At 36.6% G+C, this 24054-nt stretch overlaps 1 protein-coding gene across 1 annotated transcript in view; it reads right to left on the reverse strand.

Annotated features, from left to right (window-relative positions):
* Positions 1-24054, reverse strand: part of COL28A1 (collagen type XXVIII alpha 1 chain) — a 55748-nt gene that overhangs the window by 17811 nt on the left and 13883 nt on the right. The window contains exons 11-24 of the mRNA XM_054274153.1: positions 21179-21247; positions 19687-19755; positions 18454-18522; positions 17451-17519; positions 16616-16684; positions 16028-16096; positions 14646-14714; positions 13613-13684; positions 12572-12640; positions 11936-12007; positions 11292-11360; positions 8434-8502; positions 4557-4628; positions 2379-2447 (exon numbers count right to left, since the gene is read on the reverse strand). Coding sequence (XP_054130128.1) covers positions 2379-2447; positions 4557-4628; positions 8434-8502; positions 11292-11360; positions 11936-12007; positions 12572-12640; positions 13613-13684; positions 14646-14714; positions 16028-16096; positions 16616-16684; positions 17451-17519; positions 18454-18522; positions 19687-19755; positions 21179-21247 — 975 coding nt within the window. The remainder of the gene's footprint in view (positions 1-2378; positions 2448-4556; positions 4629-8433; positions 8503-11291; positions 11361-11935; positions 12008-12571; positions 12641-13612; positions 13685-14645; positions 14715-16027; positions 16097-16615; positions 16685-17450; positions 17520-18453; positions 18523-19686; positions 19756-21178; positions 21248-24054) is intronic.

Here is a 24054-nt window from a genome sequence, read left to right on the forward strand (position 1 = left end):
AACACAGATCATATCCCCTTACAAAAAGATGCTACCAATAAACCCCCTTTACTGGCACCATGAATAGAATTCACTCCACACATCTTGAGGAATGGTGATACTTTTTATGCTGTTCATAGCTGGAGAAAGGACCAACAAATAAGGATTTTATGTCTTCATAAAGGAATATGAACAACTCTCTTCAACTGGCAATGATTAACATTACTCAGAGCCAATTTCATCAAGTTTGAATGTCAATCTGGCAGTAGCACAGTAACCCCATAACCACTGAACAACATCACCCAGTGCCAGATCCAGACACCTCTTAAACACCTCTAGGAATGGTGACTCCACCACTTCCCCAGGCAAACTATCCCAGTGCTTGACCACCCTACCAGTGAAAAACTTTTTTCTAATATCTAATCTGAATCTCCCTGTCTTATCCCAAGGCCTGTTATATAACAGCTAACCTATGATTGAATTAAAAATATATGTTATCACAAGACTTACAGTGATTTAAAAATAACTATGATAAAAAGATTAGATGCCATGTTCACCACTGCAAAAAGTGGGCATATTTACTTTTACTTTACACCTTTTACCCCTTCATCCCCAATGCATTTCATGATTCCATATTGTACTTCCATCTTTCGTAATCTAGGTTTTCTGATAATTATACAGCTGAAGAGTTTCTTGTCCCAGCACTTACATTAATTCATGGTTGTAAGAACAGAATGGACTTGTGAATCACTTTTGAATCTCTGGTAATAAACAGGCACCATGATTTTTCCAAGCACATTTCTGTATAGCTGTATGTTTGTGGTACTTTTCAGAAACACAGCCACAAACACTGACTTCAAAACTCCCAGCTGTGAGAAATTTCACTGTAATTATTCTAGTGATTTCCTTTCACTTAAAAAAAGGAAATTATTTATTTTCATTTTGGATTTAACTAAAATTTATTTCTATTACTCCCCTCTATTCCCACTGAAGTTGTCATATACGCTTCTGGACTTCATAATCCTTCAACCATGGCATCATAGTGGGAGATCATCTTTTTTGATAATGTGACTTTCCAATTCCTTTTGCAGAATGCATTTAGGAAGCAAGGAACAATTCAGATGTAATGATACCCTAGACATTCTGAAGTCATAAGTTAAGGCTTTATCAATATCTGCCTTGATAATTTCATACAAGATTCTAGGATTTTAGTGAAATGTTCTTCTGTAGTATCAAGAATCATGTACTATAAGACTACATTATAGCAAACCTGATATTTCTATTTGGAAAGATACAGTCTCATACAGAAAAATCTAATTAGTTTAGCCATTTTTTGTAAATTTATATTGAATAACATAACTGAAATCACTTTTAGTTCTTGCATTACTTGATGTGAAATGCCTTGTACTGATAGGCATTAATTCAAAAGAGAAGCATAAAGCCTGGCTTCCCAGATCCCAATGCCATTAGGACCATCCTGTGGTAATAGTAAAGTCAAATCATTCTAAGAATGAAAGTCCTTCAATTTTCCCTTTATTGGGGATGTTTTTGAGAGGTTATTGCATTTTATTTTAAATGTAAATTCTCCTGTTCAGAGAACTGAAGTTGAAAGTTCCTTCTGTTTGGGAAAAAACTTGTTTGGGCAATATTTCTTTTGCTTCCTTCTGCAACAGGCTGCCTGTTTCTTATTTCACATATGCAATGAGGAAATCATTAATAAAACCACTCTGGGATATTTTAAAGCAATTTGTTGTATGATTCTAGTCTTAAGTGTCTTTTCCAAACTTTTCATAACATAACAATTACTATGTGATTTTTTTAGGTGAGTTACATACTGCTTATTGTTTAATAAGACTTTAGCTATTCTGTGCCTTATGGAAAACCTTGGAAGAGTTTCAGAGTTGTACTTCAAATACCTTTATCAGTTTTTTTGTTTGTTTGGGATTTTTGTGAGTTTTGTCTCTAAACAAAAAACCAAATTATTTTAGATAAAGGTTTATACTCTTCTCTTAGGAATCCAACTTAAAAGATATCTCAGTACATCCATGTAACCCAACTCATTCCTCATCCCTCACACTTCTGCCAGAGAAAGGAAGGGCATAATTATTAGGCAATACTGTGCTTGTGTTGGATCCTGACTTCCACCAGCATCTAGAAGCTTCCTGGGCTTCAGATGTATGGAAAACCTGCAAATTTATATCCAGTCTGAGGATAAAGTGAGAACTAGTTTCTGTCACATCAGAAAAGTCTATCACAAGCTTTTCTTCTAACAGAAATGAAATTGGGAGATGAGAATGCAGCATTTCGTCATATATTTGTAGTTCTTAACCAATGCATTTTTTGGAAGATGTCTACCTTGTTTACAAGTCAGGTGCATTGGTCTACCATTGGACAAATACCTTTGGTCCAGCATCTCCCACGCCTTTTGGTCCTTCTGGTCCTGCAGGGCCTGCTGGTCCTGGAGGTCCCTGGTACAGCAGAGAAATAAAGCATGTGTCAGTAGTTGTCTTATTGTACTCGTGTTTTACAACAAAGCAGATAATTTCTTCACATTTCTTTTTAGGAAAACCTAAAAAGACTCAGATTGGTGGAAAAAAGTACAACTCTTGACTTAAGAACATCATCCTCAGCTCAAGGAAAACAGTGAGAAAGCAGACATTGCTCCATGATTCATATGCTGCATTAGACAACTGAAATACCAGAGCTAACCCATCTAAATTTAGGGGTTAGGTAACCCTAAAATATTTGTGTGTACTTGTGTTTGGTAGTCTGTTCTCCTGAACTCCCTGCTCAATTCATCTGCCCCTTCAGCTGCCTTTCATACTGCTGGAGGCATTCCCAGGCTCCCTTTCAGCATTCATAGGGCAGATGGCTTTGACCCACCCTCTCGGGGCCTTTCTGGGTTGCTGCGACCCCGAGATTGTTAAAAGTCTCTTTTCCCAGCCCGGGTGCTTGAAGAAGGAGTCGGAGTTCTTCAGTTCTCGGTCTCAAGGTTGTTTATTGCGTCTTATCTATAAAAAATTTTCTCCTGCCCTGCTGAGGTCCGCCCAGCAGGACAGTTCCAGGCACACTGCCTCCCCCAGGGCGGTGTTATGTCTTTATACTGAAAACTACCTATACAATGTTTACAATGACTTTCCAATACCTATCACCTATGTTAGACAGTGAGCTTCTACTCTAGACCAATCCGTAAGTGCCAACATCACAGCAAAAGATGGAGGCCAAGAAGAAGAAGAAGGAAAAAGGCTGGACACACCCAGCTCCCTCCATCTTGCCTCCTGAACCCCCATATCAAAAACCCTAAAATCTACTTTTCTACCCCATGATAACTTCATTAATATTCTTCTTAAACTGTTGTGGCTTGCTGATCTTCATATAAGGTTGGTAATTTGCTCCATGGGTCACAATCAAACCCACAGGTGTTTTGGGCTCCGTGTCAGGGCTTCTGAGCCTCCTGGCAGGGGTCCCAGACATCCTGGACAGCCAGAGGGATGTTCTGGGTTCCCACACCACCCTGCTACCTACTTAGCCACATAAATCCTGTCCATGTCTGACAGTGCTTTATGAAGTTGGTCTTTCCAGCTCATGGGGCACAGAATGGCAGGGGAAAGATGTTACCATGAGACAGCGCAACAGAACCATTGCAAATTACACAGCATGAAATGTGTCAGGTACATGGCATTACACCAGGAGTTCTGAGTGAATGCCGCATGTAATAATTCTGATCCCAAAGGACCTTCTCAGCATCAGTTTGAATGATAGGAAATTGGAGCTGAGTAGGAATTTTGAAGCACTCAGGTCCCACCTCAGTGCCTTTGGGAATGCTTGGGAGGGTTGTAGTTTGAAATAAAGCTGGATTAGACACATAAAGAAAATAGTGCTAGTGGAAGTTTGACATGTGGTGGTTGAAGGATGGCAACAGTGGAAAAGTTTTCTAGTGGAAAAGAGAGAGGCTGATCAAACATGTCTGTGTGGTTTTGGGTGACTGAAATTTATGATGATATGTCCTTGTAATGGGATGTGCCAGCTGAAAAACTCAGATATTAATTCCTTCTGAAGCCAAGCATCAGAAAAGCAAGAGGTGAAAAAAATCTTCAAATTAGAGGATTTAACTGCCCAGTATGTTAAAAAAAACGGCTGAAAATCCAAGGAACTGGAACTGCAAAATTTGGTCAAGCAGATGGTATTAAAAAACTTGATCAGAGAAGAGTAAAGAAAAGGGAGGCAGAAAAAATAATTCAAAACAGTGATTATATTTAAACACAAATGAGCAGCCATAAAGATTTTTATGGAATTACATGGTGTCCCTTTTATGACAATGAAATGAGAACCATTTCTATCCAGTTCCAACTCCTTGTACAACTGCTGTTGTATCTAGTAAAGGGCTTCAAAATATCCATGATACATTTAAATTAGCTAAAGGATGATTAACTGCACTTAGTTAGGTAACTAAATTTAAGCAACTAAATATTGTGTTATCACATTGTAATTTTGTTGGGGTTTTTTGTTTGTTTGGTTGGTTGGTTGGTTGGTTTGGTCTTTTTGAACACAAAGTACAGAATTTAAACTCTACTTACAGCTTCACCTTTGTCACCTTTGTCAGCTTTTGGTCCTTCGGGTCCAGGAGGTCCAGGTAGTCCTCGGTGCCCCTAAACACAAAACAGGAAGTCAGAAATCGTGCCACTACCTGGACTATCACAGTATAAAGAATATTAACAAATATGTAAGGAAGCTGTTTAAAATCTTTTTGGAAACATAGAATACCAGCTCTTTACAACATAAATACCAAGAGTTACCAGCTCTTAAAATTCATTCACAAAGTTCAGGAATTGCTATGCTTTTTTTATTGTGGTTTCAATTGAATTAATTTAAAATTTAGAAGAATAAGAATTCTTATTAGGAAGTTGTTAATTTCTGGATTTGTTGTTGCAGAGAGAAATTTCCAGAGCATTGACTTTGTATTCAGCCCATACAAAGTTAAATTTATTTTCAAAAACAAACTTTTATCAGTTTAGGGGTAAGTTTGAGCAATAAGAACTGAATTCAGAATACTGAAACATGATATGCCAGCCTTAAGTTATATGTGCACATTTTGCACTTCCAAGTAATCACATTGGTTCTCTCACACAGTAAAGCAAAACTTCATTCTGTAAGGGAAAGTAGGAAAAGAAAGAAATACAACAGTTATAAGAAAAAGAGCAGTCTAAAATGCTCTCTTATCAAGAGACAATCACTCCTTCTGTTGACCCTTCCACCAACTCCCACTAAAGGTTTGTGCATCTGCAAAAGCTCAATGCTTCCTTTCATGGCCAGACAAGAAGCAAATAGAAAACTTTTCCTCTTTCCTCACTCCAGTGAGAGTTTTCCTGACCTTTTTTGAGAAAATTAGCTGAGCTTGAAATAGACTGTTCACAGAACCCAGGAAGAAAACATGTTGCTTTGAAGCATCTCTGAGGGTATGCTGCTGGTCTGTACTGTAGATGCTCACGTGAGAGTACCAGCAATGGGAAATCCTCATGGGTGCGTGTAGGTCCCTCTGAGCACAGTATGGATATTGTGGCTGTACAGAGAGAGCCGCACACCCTTCGTTCTGTCCCACAGAACCAAGAAATATCGATACACTCTATGAAAGAGAGCTGCAGAGAGCTGTCAGCAACTTCTTGAGTGTTGTTAATGTACATAGGTACAACATATCCTCAAGAATGATTACACACAAATATATGAGTATTTCCCTGTCTACTCCAGTAAAAGGAAATAACAAGGAAAATGAAACTACAAGGGACAGAAAACCGTTCTTTCATTGTGCATTGTGCCTGTAAATTTCTACAATAATATAATACTTCAAGAAATCAAGAAGAGAGACCAGTTAGCAGCTCAGACCTCAGCACATGGTCTGTCTGAATACAATGTCCATGTCTGGACAACAAACCAGCTTGTATTTTAGTAGGGTATACAGCTAAAACAAACTTTTGGCCAAAATCTCCTGTCCCATGAATGTCTCTACCATAGACACAAATAAGGTATTCTTATTAACCAATTTAGTCCTATCAGAAAAATCAAAGAGATGTTTTAAGTTATACATCATAGGTTTAGACTAGCAGGTAGGTAAATGAAAAAAGACAAGGTATGAACTCAATGTTCTGGGTAAGATGAAACCCTGAAATTACTTTAGATGAAATATAGATAGTGATCCAAGCATGCCTTATGCCTAAGTAAATTTTATAAAGTAGGTCATTCCTGTATGAATCACGCCCATTCTTGAACCCAATGGGAGAGTTTCACTGAGAGACTTTAAACAGATGTTGACCACCAGATTCAAACTGTGTCAGCTCTTGAAGATGTCTCTTCATGTCTCCTAATTTTTTAATGATGGAATTTTGATTCACCTTTGTAAAAATTTAAACAACCAGCATGCTTCTAGATCATAAATAGCTTTATAATGGAAAGTCAATTTCATCTCTTCCTGATTCTTAATATCCATAGATCTTAAACTGTGAATAAAATGAGAAATGTTTCAGAAATATTTGATAACATTTTTATTTAACAAGAAAGGAAAACATAAATCATGGGTTCATATCTGTTTTTACATCTAATCTCACGACAGTAAAAAACAGCCAAACAGATGTTTTCATTTAATCCCAGCAGGCTGCTGTAAATACCAAACACATACTAACACATTCTCTTCTGTGAGAATTGGGATTTTGTCATGTGTCTGGGCTAGCTATTAGTAGCATAACCATAAATACTATAAATCTACTTAGGTCAAATCCACGGCCAAATCTTATATAAGAAACAGTTCTCCAGTCCAGATTATTTTGTTGGGGCTTTTTAAACAGTCACACAAGGAATGGCCTAGAAGCAATTCTGAGATTACTGCTTCCCACAGTTTTGTGGTGTCTGGAAGAGAAAATCACAGTGACACACTCTAAGTCAGCGCACTGGTAAGAGAGTAAATGCCCCTGGTGCCACAGACAGTCTGCTAAATGAATTTATCTGCTTTTCCACCTTTCCAGGGCAGGTTCTAATGTGTAGCAGTGTGGTAAAATGGATGGTGTTTGCTGCTATCTTCCTGAAAGCATCTTCTGAGAAAGCCACTGGGGCAAGTACAGTCACTCAATCCACACTCACACCACAGCTAGGCCAGCCAAGAAAGAGGGAAAGGGTCTCTGTGTACAGCTCCAGCAAGGTTTATTGTAGAGGCAAGCCAAAGGAGTGTCAAGCCAGGGACAAAAGGCAAACAAACAGGGCAGGGTCCTGGGTTATTATGGGGTCACAGCCAATCATTTGGGGGCACAGGGGTAGTACAAAGGGCAGGGCAAAAGGCAATGACCTATGGGGAAAGGGCAGATTAACATAACACTGCAGAGCATCATGGGAGAAGCCCCTTTCCCTAAGGATGAGGCATTCTCCAAGGCAGTGGTAAATTCTTCCAGGGAAATATCCTAGAAGTTTCCCTAATAGGGCAGGGCCTCCACACTAAAGCAGTTTTCCAAAGTAATGATATGAAGATAGTTGCTTCTACACCCTTTCAAAACAACAACAAAAAATGTATATAAACATAAATCTTGCATCCATAGTGATTAAAAATGAATTTAAACAGCTATTATAATCAAAACCTAATTGATTAAGGATACGACTGCACAACTAAGTCATGTTCATCACTCCTTTTTATAAGAATAATAGAGTGAAGTAATTTCTATGTTACAGACAAAGGAAATTTGGAGTTTTCAAAAATCAGAAATAAAAGTTTCTGAATGCTTCAATGTGCTATTCACCATCCTCTGGTAGAAGTAGTGGTAGAACTGTGTCAAGCCAGGAGTAAATACCACTACTGGTAAAACATTATCATGCAAAATCTATTGAATTAAGTGGCTTTACTTTGAGCTACATTGTGTTAGGTTGGCATACACTAATTGATTTCTGAATTTGGGTATATTGTCTATATTTCCACAAAGTGAAGTTATGGAATTGAGCAGAATATTTTATGTGCAGACATGGTAAAGGAAAAAAAAAAGTTTCTGAAGAAGGTTCCCAATTTTAGTCTGCAAGAGAGATCATAAGAATGGTACCTTTCCCTGAAATACTCCCTTATCAGAAGTGGCAGAAGTCTTAGAGAAAGTTGCAGCCCAGATGACAAGTGATAGAAGTACAATATGATATAAAGTGTGTTAGAGGGGAAGAGGTGAATTTGAAGAACTGTGTTCCTGATGAAGACTTCCTATGGGAAGTTGTAGGGTGAGGTACACTGGACTAGTTATCTATACAATTTTGTGTTTCTTCTTTGTAAAGATAAGAAGTTTATTTTAAAAATAGACATAACATGGAATGATGGAAAAGTTGAAGAATTATTGAATTCCTTTACTTAAAAGGTTCAAGTGGTGTCTATATTTTCACAGGAGTTTTGCATATGTCTCACACTTATTTACTTTCTATCTTTTGTCTAAAAACTCCTACCGTTGGTCCCATTATTGAATTTCCAGGATGCCCATCATCTCCCGGTGGCCCCTGGTATCCTGGATCCCCCTATGCAAAAAGAAACAAATTCAGAATTATATTAACTATATTCAGTTTTAACTTAAAAAGTTTTACAGAGAAGAACACGTATTCAGTTCTTTCTTACAGAGACAATTTTTGAGCTAGGTAACATGAAACCAGCATTTCTAGAGGAAGGTTTCACTACCTTGATTCTGACCTCTTTCACACTTCTGCTTCTCCCCAGCTGTGTAAAAGAGTTTGTTCTACCTTGACAAATAACTTGATGGCTTTAGTTTTCAGATGAGGGTTGAATGTCATAATTCACTTTGAGAGGCCAGATGCACCTGTGGCTCCTGCCTGCTTTTGCCCACAAGCAGGCTGCATAACCTTGTTTCTGTCAGAGCACAAAGAGGACAGCAAGGAAATTCAAAGACAAGTGCTGAGACAGAGTATGTTTAGAAAGCCTATAGATGCAATGGCACAGCACTTCAAAATTGCAAGTTCCATGGTCTGAAGTCTCAGGGAGAAACTCGAGCTTTCCACAAATATTACACAGCTCAACTCTTTGGTAACAGCTCTGTCAGTGGCTTTCCGGGAAAGCAATCCGGCTCAGAACTCACATTCCTTATGTTAACCCTTCATGGAACAGAATTTGGCTCCTTCCGGTGTTTAAACTTTGGAAACAGATGTTTCACTCTACATAAAGTAATTTACTAAGAAAATCTAAAGTTACAATGAAACACTTGCAAATTCTCAGTGAGAAGAGCTTGCACTATTTCAGGAAACATTCACTAGGGAATGCAATGAAATGCTCTAATGCTCTAAACCACTGAGCAGCTGTAACCATGACAAAGAAATATTAGAAAAAACAGCTTTCTAATGTCACTGTCACCATATTAATAACAGCATAATGATTGTTAAGGGAAATAAAACTCCAGTCCTCAAATGTGGGCATAGCTTAAAAGAAATAAACTCCCAATGGACACAACCATGGCTGCCCAGGAGGTAAGACCTCTACCAATCACTAATCACCCTCTCAGATACTTAGAGATGTCCCAAAAAGACCTCAGACTCCCAGAAATAACTCCAAGCTTTGAGAAACATTCTCTGCATTAGAAATTTATCATGTCTGTCTTCTCAATTGCTGACACCAGGATGTTTTAGGAACAAAATTAATAGTTATAATTGTACTTTCCACAGCTGAAAGATAAAACAGACCTGTGTAGTCTGTTACATTATTGATCAACTGTCCAAAACATAGTGGATATTTCTTTAAATCAAAGAAGTTGTGATGGAACTGAAGAGACAAAGTTTTGAATATTTTTGAAAAATCAACTTGCATTTTATAATTACCCAAATGCTTGGGGTTTTTCCAGCAGCTACTGCCCATATAAGCCCTGCTCTAAAATTTAGTGAAGAATTTCAAAAGACTCCTTCAGACTTCATTGATTTTGGATAATGACCCATCTGCTATGACAGTTGTATGAACTGCACTGAACAGAATAAAATCATAGGTAAAAAGACAAGGAACTCTACAAAATTATTATTCAGCATCAATTTATTAATGAACAACCTTGACTCCCTTACTTGTCTATTTAAAAATGCCACATTTTCCCAAAAATATGCTTTGGGAAAACACAAAGAAAGGACATTTAATGAAACTTGTCCTCATACAAGTTGTGCCTTTTAGCATGTCACCTGTATTCTCCTCACATAAAGTTTGTCACATTATTATGGCTTGAAACCAATATAGGATATATGGGCACCTCACAATCTTCTTTTTTTCTTCTACATGATTATATTTTTACTCTAGGAATACCCTGAGCATTTTGCATTTTTGTCTTTTTTTCTCCTCCATGTACAAGCAATTCCAAAACTCATAATATCCCTCTGTGATGTCCTATTGCCAGACTGTATATGTCAGATATATTGTATATACCATACTCTCCCTTGTACTTGTGGAGTGAAGCATATATATTTTTAAGGAAGAAAAAAAATGGGGATGATATTTCTTCAGAATGATACAATATGCATTATGATTCCCTGATTCTAAAAACTAACACCAAAAGTGAAAAATATCAACTCAAATTGAAGTTACCTGACATATTATAGCAAGAATTATTTAAGTAACAGGAGTACTTTATTATTTAATTATCACTGAATTTTATAACAAGAATAATTTAAGTAACAAAAGTGTTTTATTATTCAAATATCACTGAATTTTCAAATATTTTTAAAACCTTCAAAGTTAGGGTATTTTTGCTGAATCCACCTATTTTACTCAAGAGGGCAAGTCCCAGATATTTCAAGTACATTTTTCCCATAGAGAAAACTATCTTGTACATGACATTTCATTTCAAGTAGGACATACAGGCCTGCTGTTCATTTGGAAGTGACATACAAACACTCATCTCAAAAAAACCCAGCATATAACACCCTAGAACTATACATAAACATATTCTGGCAGGTGTTTAATGCCATATTTTAAGAAGCAAAAAGCATGGCAAATTTGGAAAAAAAAACAACTTCAAACAAATTAATTTCACGGGAGGGACCCAACCAAAACAGAAATATAATAAGTTTTTGGGTTTTTTTAAACAAATGGCTTCAGGAGGAAATCATTATGTACCGAGTTCAGTATGCTATTAAAGGTCCTGGCCTCTAACACTGACTGTTAATTTTTAATACTTTTTAGTCCTTATTTCTTAAATTCAGTATTTTTGTTCCTACAACAAGGAATTTTAAGTTCCTTAAACCAGATTCTTTTAATTTTGACAGAAATGTACAATAGAAATTTCCAATCTGTGGTCTCTAAGAAATATGTATCAGATAGTCACCTTTGGTCCAGGAGGTCCCCAAACAGATTGTCCAGGTACACCAGGGGGTCCTGTCTCTCCACGATCACCCTGTTACACAATGGTATAATGTAGACTTAATAGAGAGTTTGACTTTCTGAACTAAAAATAGCTACAATATAGATCTACCTGCAAAACAAACAATATTGTAAAAAATACTTAAATCAACATATTGTTCTTATGAAAGCTGGTCTAAATGTAATGTTTTAAATAACTATTGGTTGAACTGTGTATTTGAATTTTTTTAGTTTTAATTAATTTTTTGGTCTGGCTTACAATCCAATGGAATAACAAGAACACATATTATTTAAATTTCCTTATAATACGTTCAGAGCAACACTTACAAAATATTTTAACAGAAATACTCATGGTTAGAATCACTCAGACAACTTCAGTTTAGCTTATTAGTGCTCATGCATAACTATATGTAATTATATCTTTAACTATTCTTTTTCTCCTTGAGACTACTGTGTCATTTAGGATAGATGATGGAAATATTTCTGCTTTCCCTTTGTTCTGTTAAGTCTATAAGCATCAGATGCTTGAGAAATTTTTACACTGCATAAGCCTCATAGATTTTTTAATAAAATACAGAGAGAAGCATTACCATGGAAGAACAAGCTTACTTTTGGGCCAGCTGGGCCTATTAGTCCTTTAGTACCAATCATTCCTTTGGATCCTTTTTCTCCAGGGTCACCCTGAAGAAAACAAACTTTTTTTTCAGTCACAGCAAAGATTCATTCACAGCTGCAGCTACAGAAATACCCCAAACCACAACAATAATTATTAACCCATAGAGACGTTTAGATGTTCCACCCCAAAGGAAATCCTGCTCATTTCTAGAATGTGACCCAAATGTCCCAAATTATATGAAATGGGAGATAAAAGTTGTCTCTCTACTAATACATATTTCTAGACTTTTAAATTCATATTAAGATATCTAACTATTCTCCTAATTTCTCTAAGTTTCTCTCTCTCTATCAACACACTAAGCTAATCTGTCAGTTCTGAACTTTAATGAAAATTCTGTACTGAATTTTTAGGAAATCTCTACTCCCTATTAACTTTAGTCTCTGTGTTTAGGGTCTCATTTTGCTGCACTTGTTCAGGCTACAATACACATTGCTCTCTCTCTTCAATCCTTCTAAATCATCAGTTAAAATAGAACTGATACTTATGATATAATGAATGAAAAAGTAGGTCAGAAGCCAAACTCTTACAAAAGTCTGTAGTATTTCCCCAGCATGCACATCAAGTCATACCTTTTGACCTAAAAGTCCTTTGCCAGGGGGTCCTTGTGGGCCTCTTGGACCTTCATCTCCCTTTTCCCCCTGACAGAGATTAAATTATTAATTACTTTTCACATAGTTAATTTTACTGATAGACTTATGAGAAACAATGCTTGCATAAATACTTTCCCTAAAAATGTCAGTAAATATCTGGTTATTTTTTAAATGTGAAGTTGCATTTTTAATAGCAATATTTACTACTATTCAAATATTTTCTGATTTAAAGCCTCTAGTCAAAAATGCTGATTTGCTTTCTCCAAATTATGCTTAGTTTATCAATTCTACATGTCAGCCAGCTGCTACCCTCTTGTAAGAGCTGCACAGTAGCTGTATGGAGGCACCTGGAATCACAGCAGCAGTTAAAAATGCAAAGCACTGACTTTTGCTTACTCAGCAGCTCATTAATTTTGTAAAGAGTACAATTAAAAGCTTTCATTTAATTTTCTCTAAAATTACTATTTTGGCCACTCCGCTTTGCACCCCTCTAAATTACTGTCCGCCATTTTGAAATGTATGCTTCTTTTTCCAAATGTGGTGGAGTTTCTCCGAGATCCTCAGAGTTTCCCTTGAGAACAAAGAGCCCTGGGTTCAGCTGTTTGTGCGGGGTCCTGCACCACAGCTGGCAGCTTGCAGCCGCAGCTCAGCACCCTGTGAGATGCCCTAAGTCCCAGTGGTGCAGCATTACTCCTCAGAGTCAGGAAAGACCTGAGCAGGCCACGAGGAACAGGCTAAAGCCGTGAGCTGTCTGCTCTCCAAGGAGATTGTGACATGTGACAGTAGTTAGTTACCCACAAAAGCCAGGGCTGCTTGCCTGCAGCTCAGTTGCTCATTCAGCTGGGAACCACTGTAAGGAGAGTTTGTTGGACATATCTCAGCCAGTTCCTTATCCCTGGCAAAAGTATTGGCATATGCTTTCCTCAAGGGTGAACTCCACTGCAAACCTGCAAATGTTCTGTGTTTCCTTCATCACCCTTTTCGTACACCTTTTACATGTGGTAAAATATATTTCCTTACCTTGTTCCCTGTCAACCCTTTCTCTCCCTTCACCCCCTTCTCTCCTGGGGTTCCTGGAAGACCTGTAGCTCCCTTAAAGAAGAAAAAATTGTTACATCTGCATATTTAAAAAAATCATTTATTCTGTAAAATGCATTCAACAGTTTGTGAAAATATTAATTAAAGATAAATAGTATTTTTCCTCAAATAAAGGTTGTTATTTCCAGTAAGTTAAATACTATATAAAGACACTAATTTTTAATACCCATAAAGTAAGTATTTGAAATTTCTCTCCAAGTTCCCCACCTATTTCGTAAATCTAGGACTTGTATTAAATAAATTTGTATTTATTCAGTGAATAAAACCATGACTGAATGCTGTTTGTTAGTCTGTGCACAATAACAATGTTATATGAATATAATTCACTTGCTAAGTCAAACACCTGGGACTTAAAGGATGATTAACCAAAAATGTCCAATAATTGACTGGACTAACCCCTCATCATTTGTACAAACGGACCAAGGCATTACTTTTAACGTTTACCAGAAAGAGTTGAAAGAATTCATAAGAAGCAGTCCTGCCAAGCATTTCTTTCAAGATCCAAGAAAAAAATCATTAAAAATAAGATGTATGTGCCACCTTACCTGATTTTGGAAGCCCTGCTTAAGGCATTAAAGATATGGTTAACAGTCTTCAAAATGGCATCTGAAGCCAAAGCTTTAAGTTTTTTACATCTCTTCCAACACACAGGCAGTAACACTGACAACCCTGTTGTCATACAGATTGGCTTTTTTTTCCCATCAGAAAAAACAGGGGGACAGAGTTAGCAACCTTTCTAACAGGCCCTGGAAAGACCCCATTAATTGAGAAAAGATTAGGGGAAAACTTGGTTCCAGTTATGGTAGTGGCAATGCTTTTACGACCCTCACTGAAACTCCTTCTTATTTTGACCCCAGTTCATTTATACCAAAAAATCTTCTACTTGGTTTATTAGCAATTACTGGAAGAATTAAAAGACCATGTAAAGAACAATTAAAAATAAGAGCAGGCTCACTTTAATTCCTGATGAGCTAATTCCTGGAAGTCCTGGTTCTCCTTTTTGTCCAGCTTTACCTGGTTCACCCTAGCAACAAAAAGTCTTTAGTTTAATAGAGAAACACACTTTGCCTTCATTGACTTTTGCACAATCTAATTAGCTGCTTACACAGAGAGGAGGATGTGATGACATTCTACAATTCTATGATCCTAAGTGGTCAAGATTTCAACTGGAAAATTATGTTCTTTAAAATCCCCTGTAACTTGTAGGACTGCATCTATTTTATTTAACCCTGCAGTGGGCAGAAAGTCAAAGTGAATCACTCCAACTTTATTCCTTATGCCTCAAAGCAATTTATTTTTTACTTTAGAGGACTACCTCAAAAACTCTTTGGTCCCTGAATGACAAATGAGTCCAAATAAAGAAAAATCAGAGGTCCTGCTTAAGAGAAAGTTTTAGCCTCCTAATTCTTTCCTCCTGTAGCTCTAAAACAGTTAAAGATATAGGAATTCCATTTTTCAATTTTGCTTTATCACCTGAAGAGAACTGGCCTACCACATCACATGTTTCACAGGTACCTATTTTTCTCTACATTAATATCAAATATTGCTGCTTTAACTGCTGCTTACATGCCAAAATTATACCCAGAATAAAATTACTGGTTTTCTCATGCTTTTTCTACACTGACTAATATCTTCCCTTTAAAGATCAAGGTGATTACTAAGAACACTCCTGATTTACAGTTCATCAGTTCATTCCATTTGGTCTTGTATTTCAGCAATTCCCCTTTCCTTGTCTGACAGTGTTCACCTGACACTGTACCACTAGAGGCCTGGGCTTTCACAGCAATAATTGTTTTCCTCACTTTTGTGTTCTCTTCCAGCTTTCCCTCCTTCTGCAGTGCAGGGTCAGCTAGGTACACTTTATTTCTTTTTTCTGTCCCAGTCTTTCTGTGTTTGGTTTTGTTTCTTTCTCACAACAACCATCGAAGGCTGAAGGCCAGGCTGAAGGTGTGGTGGGATTAGCCTGAAGTCTCAAAACCATCGCTGAACTAAAGATAAACTGGTAAAATTATTTACTTGAACACAGCCTATATGTGGCACCAAACTCATTGGACACAAAGATGTCTGAAATATCCTCTTCTTAAAAATATATTGTTACTTTAGAAACAGAAATTCATATTCACAAAGGCTAAGGGCTAATTCTAAGCAGGTAGAAGCCATATATTCCATTCGGGGAAGATCTTGATAACATGGATGGCTTTCTTTCTAAGATTCAAAAGGAATTATTATCCCCAATAAAGTTACATTTTCTTCTCATCAAACACATTTTTGAAAAGCCTGGAAAAGATACTGTTTTGTGACAGTGCTGCTTTTAAAAAACAATATCTGAACCATTACCTTTGGTCCTGGCCAACCAGAACCTCGAGAGCCTTTTGCCCCAGGGTTTCCTGGTGGACCCTGTGCACCCTATAAAGCAAAATAAGTGAGTTTTAGTGCATTAGACTCTTCCACATCTGAAAATCACCACACGTCCATCTTTCAGTTAATAACAATTTTATCTTATCTTTATAAGAAATCTTCCTTCCAAAATTAACAGAACCCAGAAGATCTTTTGGAATGTTTCAGTTTATCAACTGCTAAAGGGTGTGGTCAGGTTTCAAAGGGCTTGACATTCAGAATTGATAGGTACTTAGCCTTGTAAAATTCTTATGTGTATCACTGCCAAAGCAAAGCTATCTGATTTACCTCCTATGCAAATTATTATACAGATTAGACCAAATTTACATTTGCTTGATTCTAAGACCATTCAAATCAGTCAAAATCAGTTGTATTTACAAGCTTTACTTAAAAATTAGTTTGATACTTTCGAAAATAAAAAATCACAATGAGATTTTTAATGTTTTTACATTAAAATTAGAGCTCTGATAAAATATAAAATGAAAACTTTATGCCAATGCTCATTACATGTCCAAAATGTAGACTTACCTGCCTTCCTTGATGGCTTGGTCCTGGTGGTCCTGGTGGGCCCTGTGGTCCTACCTGGCCTTGGTCACCCTATAGAAAAGGTATTCCCAAAAACTAAATTGCAATAGTCCATGCTATCTGATCAACATATTTAAACCAAACACAGAGTAGCAGGCTTCAAGCTGTATTATCTTGAAGTCTGCTGCTTCTATCTGAATTAAATGGAACTCTGGAATTCTGCCTATGAAAACTGATCTAACAAAAATAGTACCCCTTCTTCCCTACAAACTCTGTCTTGTTTATAACATTACATGATCACACCTGTAATTTTATTATTAGAAGGATCCATAGCTCATCTTTACATACTGAGATCAATTTTAAAGATTTTCTTGTACAGAAATACAGACAGCTTCTTGCACAACACTCAGAAGAAAAACTCACAAATGTAAACACAGCAGCTGCAGAGTATATCAAAAACCTAAAAATATCAGTGTTACTTTGCCTGTTCCAGGCCCATTAGATTAGATGACTCAGGGATTTTTGCATTTTAAAATATTTATTTAAAAATTAAAAGATTTTAACTAGAATATTTCTGAAATTATTTTAGGAGGAAAAAAAAGTACATTTCTTCCCTCATACTCTCAGCTGCACAGAATAGAGTCATTAGTGCTCTAAGTTAACATTAACGGGCTCAGCTACTTGCATTGATGGAGCTGCATGGAACAGTGTAACACAGCTGCTCAGATTCAGGTAAAACATACCTTTGTATAGTTGGGATATTGTAAAAAATTAATTGTAATTTAACTACAAATATAATTGATTACACATACAATTATAAATGTACTCTATGCCTCACCTTGTCACCTTTGACTTGGTCACCTTTTGGTCCAGCAGGACCACGGGCACCGTCAGAGCCTTTTTCACCCTAGAAATCGATGATAGTTTTGAAACTTTTATTTAGGAACTTATAAAGAACACTGTCTTAGACAAACAGGTCATCACAATGTGGATAATGAGGAAAAATGCATTCCTTTACAAACAAACTAGAAATATAATCAGTGGAATTACCAAATTAGAGAAAAGAAATTGGTTACAATTCATAACATACTTCATCTGCACTCGTGTTTTTGAACATAGGACTTCAAAAGGAGAAAATTAAATGCTAGGAGGAAGGAAGTTACATTTTGAAAACATGACAATATGCTCACTAGTCCAAGAGATCAGTTCAGACTGAGTGCAAGGAAGTGACTGATGCCGTTTCCATAAAAGGAAGAAAAACCTCGGTTTAGTAATTGAAGGCTCAAGAGAATCTTGAAGCCAATAAAACAGAGGGATATATTTTGATGGGAAACCCAGTTATGATTTATTCATAAATTTTGTTTGTACAATTATTGTTTGTACATTTTTTAAAGAAGTTGACATGTATTAACCTAGCAAACGCCCTAAATGAGATAACTGTCCACAGAGACTCATATAACTCATCTTTCAGTTTCCCAAAATGGTAAGGCAAAATGAAAGCAGTTGCTGAATATCTTCTTCTAATAAAGAACATAAATAGCTCAGTATTTTCTGAAAGACAGTTTGTCTCACTAAGGCTATCAAAAGAAGTTCTCTTATTAAACACATAAATAAGAGAATCATTAACTTACTACTGATAGACAGGATTGTACAATTTTTTTGTAATTACCTGGATAGAATTTCTGAAATCAGTGGGATATTCTGGGAGCACAGTGATTCAGAAATCCAAGATCCATCATTCAGAATTTTATACCAATGGAACTATCAGCGGCCTTAAATAACTTAGACACTACTTCAAATTTGGTCCACAATGTTGAAGAAAGTAATTTCCATAAAACTACCTTATCTCCTTGAATGCCCTGTCCTGTTGAACCTTTTTCACCTGGTGAACCAGGAGGGCCAGGTGGTCCCTGAAAGAAAAACAAATATATATTCAAACTATACCAGCAGTTCAATTTTTTATAGAAATTTTATGTAATTTGCTAGTACAGGATTTTGCAACACTTATGAAACTGGTAAGTGAAAATGCTTCCACAATATCTGAGTGAGCCCCAGCAATTGAAATGAACTGTAGCAACCATTAGTTGGGTCATTTGGAATAGAATAAGACAATGCTGAATTCATGTGAATTACATGATTAATATCTAAAGACTGTACTCTTACAACTCAAATGAATCTGCAGATTTATTTATAAAAGGATTAGTATTACAGTGAAATGTATTCCCTATAATTTCACATGATTTCATTATTTTCACAGTGAAAATCATCAATTTGAACATATTTTTTGTACATAAAGACAGGTTATATAGGCAACACTAGAGAATGTTAATTTTGATTTAAACAAATACAGAAATAAGTATTTTTCTAACACTTTCTGTCCTCTTGCAAAACTCAGCTAACTTTCAGTTTTTAAAGCTAGTAACTATTTTTTAAGGATAATCTTGATTAAACAAAAAGTTTTCCACATATTTTTGTGAGAAAATTAATCTTTCACAAATGAAAGTAACTTTCAAAAATACTAGAATTAATCTAACATCCATCTACATTTGTGGCTTCATATGCATGAGAAAACCATACATCTTTTACATTTAAGTAAGAAACAGCAGCCATTGAGTATTAAATAAAGAGCTTGCCAAAATTCTATTTATTTTATTCAGAAAATAAAAATATAATTAAAAGCATGTAATTTGGGTCCTTGTTCTTGATGGGATCCAAATTACACATAAGAGTTGAGGGATATTTCATCTCTTTTATTTTCATCTTCTTAAAATTTTAATGTAGACAATTTTTAAAGATTATCATCAACTTAAACAAGCAGAAGTATATATATGTATATTCACACATATATAAAAAAAATTATTTTACCAAAACAGACTTGGATATGGTTTTATTCTCCTGCTTGGACAAGCCACACGCAGCTGCTGATTTATTGGGCTGGAATAGCTTGTGCTGCTCCAGACTAAGTACAAGGTAGTTATGGAATCAGTAGCCAATACAACTACTGACAATCAATGACACTCACTAAGACTTATTTTGTTGCATTTAAATTCTCAATGCATATATCACAGACTTACAGGTAATCCTGGCTCACCAATTCCAGGAGGTCCTCGCAATCCAACTCTACCTTCTCGACCTTCAGCACCCTTGTGAAAAAGAAAATTAGAAAGTTCAATCCCAATTCAACTTGGTACTTTTGAAGAGCATAGCATTTATATATAGGTGATTTAATGGCATCACCACAAAGGCTTGAAATCTAATGTGCAACTTCTCCTAAAGGAAAAAGACCCATACATGATGTTCTCGAAATATTTGAAAGTACCTTTCTATTAATACTTGAAACCCAAGATTGCATTCCAGCACTGAAGACTAAGGGGTAACTGCTTAAAATTGCGAAGTCTAAGAGATGAAATGGATGAGGGAGTTAACTCAGACTAAATTTGGCTGCAGCACCAAAGCAGGAATGCTCAGGTGTGAGGGATGCACACTGTAGCGTCTATCTAGATACTTGAATTGAAGCCTGCTTCAGTGGAATATGGCATTGCATGGGAACTCCAGGAGATGTACAGTTTCTGCATCTTCTACTTACAAGGCATCACAATCTTCACAATTTCTCCAGTTTACTGAGGACTGGGTGCTTCAAGGATAAGGGCACAGAGACTTTTATCTTTCTACAAAACGTAAAGAGACAGGGGGTGATGTTTCTTCTCCATAAACTATTTTCCCTTCTGGAAGGACCGAGTGTTGCTCCTTTTACATGGCAAAATACTGGTTTCTGAGCTCATAAACCCTCTCTGTGTTCTGGGGTCTGCCCTACTGCACAGGAAATATGCAGGAATTCAATGAATGTACAAATTGGAGCACTAAAAGCAAAAAAGTATAAGTGTGTTAGATGGTGTCTTTTGGATCCAAACCATAGGGAAAAGATGGCAGAAAGCTACACCAGAGACTCAGCACTAGAACTAGAGTGAGGTCTAGTTCTGCCCAATTTACATATGTCTGACTCTGAGATGCAGGTCTCTGACAAAACTTGTAAATAAGGAGTCATGTTTCCTATGCAGATGCTTTTGTCGTTTTCCATGAGAAGATCTGACTGGCCAGCATAGGCAGACATGACTTTTCCAGGACTGGATTCCACCTTCTAGTCTCTTGCAGTAAAATGAGATGGAGGAATGAAATGCTGCATGAGAGAATCTTGTAAGAACATCTGTTCCCTAGTGAATGACAAGGCAAATCTCTCACTTGGCCATATATCACAGTGACTGAGATGCATTTCTATACCTGGAAATGTAGTTTACTCATTAGTGCAAGCATCTGCTAGTGCTTGAAAATTATCTCACACAGGTAACCCTCATTTAAATGGCATTGTTTCTGACTTCTATCAATAGGATCATCATAAAATTCAAGAGTTGCTGGAAAAGCAGGTCTTTTATCTCTATCCTACGTGGATACAAAAACCTGTCAATCAGTGATAAGATTTTGACTTTGATAAAACTGTAGGTGAGAAATTTAATTCAAAACAATGACTATCCAGAGCTATCATTTAAGAAGCACATTTCTGAGAGTTACCTTGGGTCCTGGCTCTCCAATGCCAGCGGGTCCTGCAGGACCATAGGGACCTGGAGGGCCTTGTTCTCCCTAAAGAGAAAAAATGGAAAGAAACCATTAGTATGAATACAAGTTTAAGCAAATTCTGACAGAGTGTCATTCCAAAGCCTCATTTAGGGCTAGAGAAATACATTTTATACAAAACAATCTAAACCTGTCTTAAATATGTTTAGATTAGAAGCAAGGCCAATACCCTGTCTATACAAGATATAATAATTTTATAAAGTCACTCTTTTATATGTGTCATGAAAGATTAAAATTAAAAAAAAGCCCTGTTTTTTTTTTTGTTCTATCTTTGGTTCCATCTTTCATCCAATATTTCAGTGCTTCCACAGACTTTTCTTGATAGAAAGATGGTATTTGGAAATGAAGCAGTGCTTAAGCTTCCATTGCACTCAAGGTTCTTGTTGTTACAACAAATGCACACATAGCATGACTGTTGTTCCTACTGCAATCTTTGACTGCAGTTTCTTCTTCTCATTCTCTCCAGTATACTGTGTTCCTAACAAAGCCAACACAGCCACATAGTTACTGATTTTCTTTTTACCACAATGTGTTTGTTTTGTGGAAAGGTGTTAATTTTTTGGGATTGAAACTTTTATTTACTTATAAATGTTATATGCTGAGTTCTGCAACCTTTCAATGAGAATTTTGCACTTGAGAAATTAAAAAAAGTGTAAAAAATTACATTTCCTCACAAAATCAATCAGTTTTTAATCAGCCAAAGAATGAAGCTAAGATGCATATAAGTAAAGATACAGCAGAGGTAAATAGACTATTCTTGAAGCTTAATTTCTAATAAATATGCATTTGTAGTGCTACTGCTGCAACTTTAGATCTAGAATAACATGGAACTTGATGCCCAGACTTAATTCCACTACAGAACAGTATAATAATTTGGAAACAGCTATGAAATTTAAGACATTCAAAATGCAAGATTTGCTGGCACATGTTCATAATCTAATAAATCAATACAGCACCATGAGAAGTTATGTTTTAAAAGGCACAAACAAAACTGCTATCATTCAGTGGAATAGCATATCTCCACATAGGACACTGGTATTAACAACAATTGATATTGTGTTAATGTGGTTCTGTGCATGCAGCTATTGTAGAAGTACAGAACATAGCTAAAAGGTTGACTGTCTTCCCAGATAGAACCTATTGTTTGGGTTTCCTAATAATATTTTCATTAAACCTTTGGACCAGAGTTACAATTCGGTTCATTTGTATACAGATTATCATAAATAATGCAATTTTTACTGATATAAAGCCAATTGAAAATTTACCAGTTTTCCTCATACCTATGTTTTTCCTGATGTGTTCATTTGAAACTGATCAAACAAAAATAACAAAAATTCCTCAAACAACCCATCTTCTATGCTTCCTACAGCCTGGTGCCTATGAAGTTTTGACTTTCAGCCCATAGGCTTCCTTGCCTCAGCACCAACTCTGGCTTCAGTACCTTTCCACTTGACAAGCCACATTAACAGGTTTAGCTCTGTGAAGCTTCAGGGCCTGGAGACAGTTTAGGATGGACAGGGACGGATGCAAGAGGTGCCAGAGAGAGAGGAACAGGCACAGGCTGCTGCAAGGCAAGGCAGTATGCTAAGCATTAGCTGCTCCAATCCACAATCCTTGCTTCTTCAATGGGGAAGGCAGGCTGAAATTTCTGTCATGCCAGGATGTATGAATCCAGAATGAATCAAAAAAATATGTGAAGTTGAAAATATATTTTAAAAAATATGCATCAGGTAAAAAAAAAGTATTTCAGCTCTACACAGCACCACTATGCCCTGGGCATGGCAAATGCCACTCAGCACATTGCCTCCAGCTGATAAAATAAAACCTCTGAAATGGTGTAGGAACTTGTTGCATGCTGAAAAATGATAAATACAGGCTCATCCCTCAGCTGAAACAATAAGCCAATAAGCCAACCCCCTTCATTGTACTTAGAAAGTGCTCTCCATTTTTTTTCCCTGTCACCCAAAGGGACATTGCATTTCCTGTCTATGTTGACAGTCCCTGACAGAATTTCCCAAAGACATTAACTCTGAGGGATGCTTCCTATCACAAATAATTCACTTCTTTGCAAGTTTACCCACATGACAGAGCCATGCCTTGAATGCAGATGGGAGTCCTGCTGAAGTTAATATTTTTCCCAAAGCTCTATTTTTTAACCATGATAAAAACATGACACAGTTTTCCTTCCAATAACTGGTGTCATGTGCCTTGCAGGAGCTGTTGCTGTAGGTATGGTATTGGTAGGTGCTGGGGTAGGGAGAGTAAGAAGCCTTGTGATAAAAGTCATGTAGGGTTGTATGAAAATATTGTTCTGTGACACACCTTTTTATGGATGGAAGAGGATGCCTGAATATTAATGGAGAAAGAAACTCAACCTTCTAGCAGACAATATGCAAAACTTGGAAACTTAAATGATTCAGTCTTTTTTAAAGACAGAATGTTTTAAACTTCAAATGGCTATTAACAAATCTGGGTTTTATCTTCTGTGGTCTTGGTGCAACAGGTAATGTGGAATTTATGAAAACCATGAAGTTCTGGCAATAATATCATGTTATGTCTGCACGTAAAAAGAAAATTCTGCTCTTTCAAAAAGGTTTTTGGTAATAATTGTCTTTGTTTAATGTTTTGCTCACATTCCTTCTTCTCCTCTTATTGAGATTTTCCTTCAGGTGGCATGTAGTATCATCTTGAGCAATGGGAAGGAAAATTAAACTTGATGTGGGCTTAATGTTTCTACATATTGAAATTGTACCATTTTAAGCCTGGAACATACCTAACAGTCTAACCCAAAAAACTCACCATCCACTCCCCCT

Source organism: Melozone crissalis, unplaced genomic scaffold (assembly GCF_028551555.1).
Source record: "Melozone crissalis strain CALT ecotype California unplaced genomic scaffold, PUWL_Pcris_2 ptg000016l_1, whole genome shotgun sequence".
Lineage (NCBI taxonomy): Eukaryota > Metazoa > Chordata > Aves > Passeriformes > Passerellidae > Melozone > Melozone crissalis.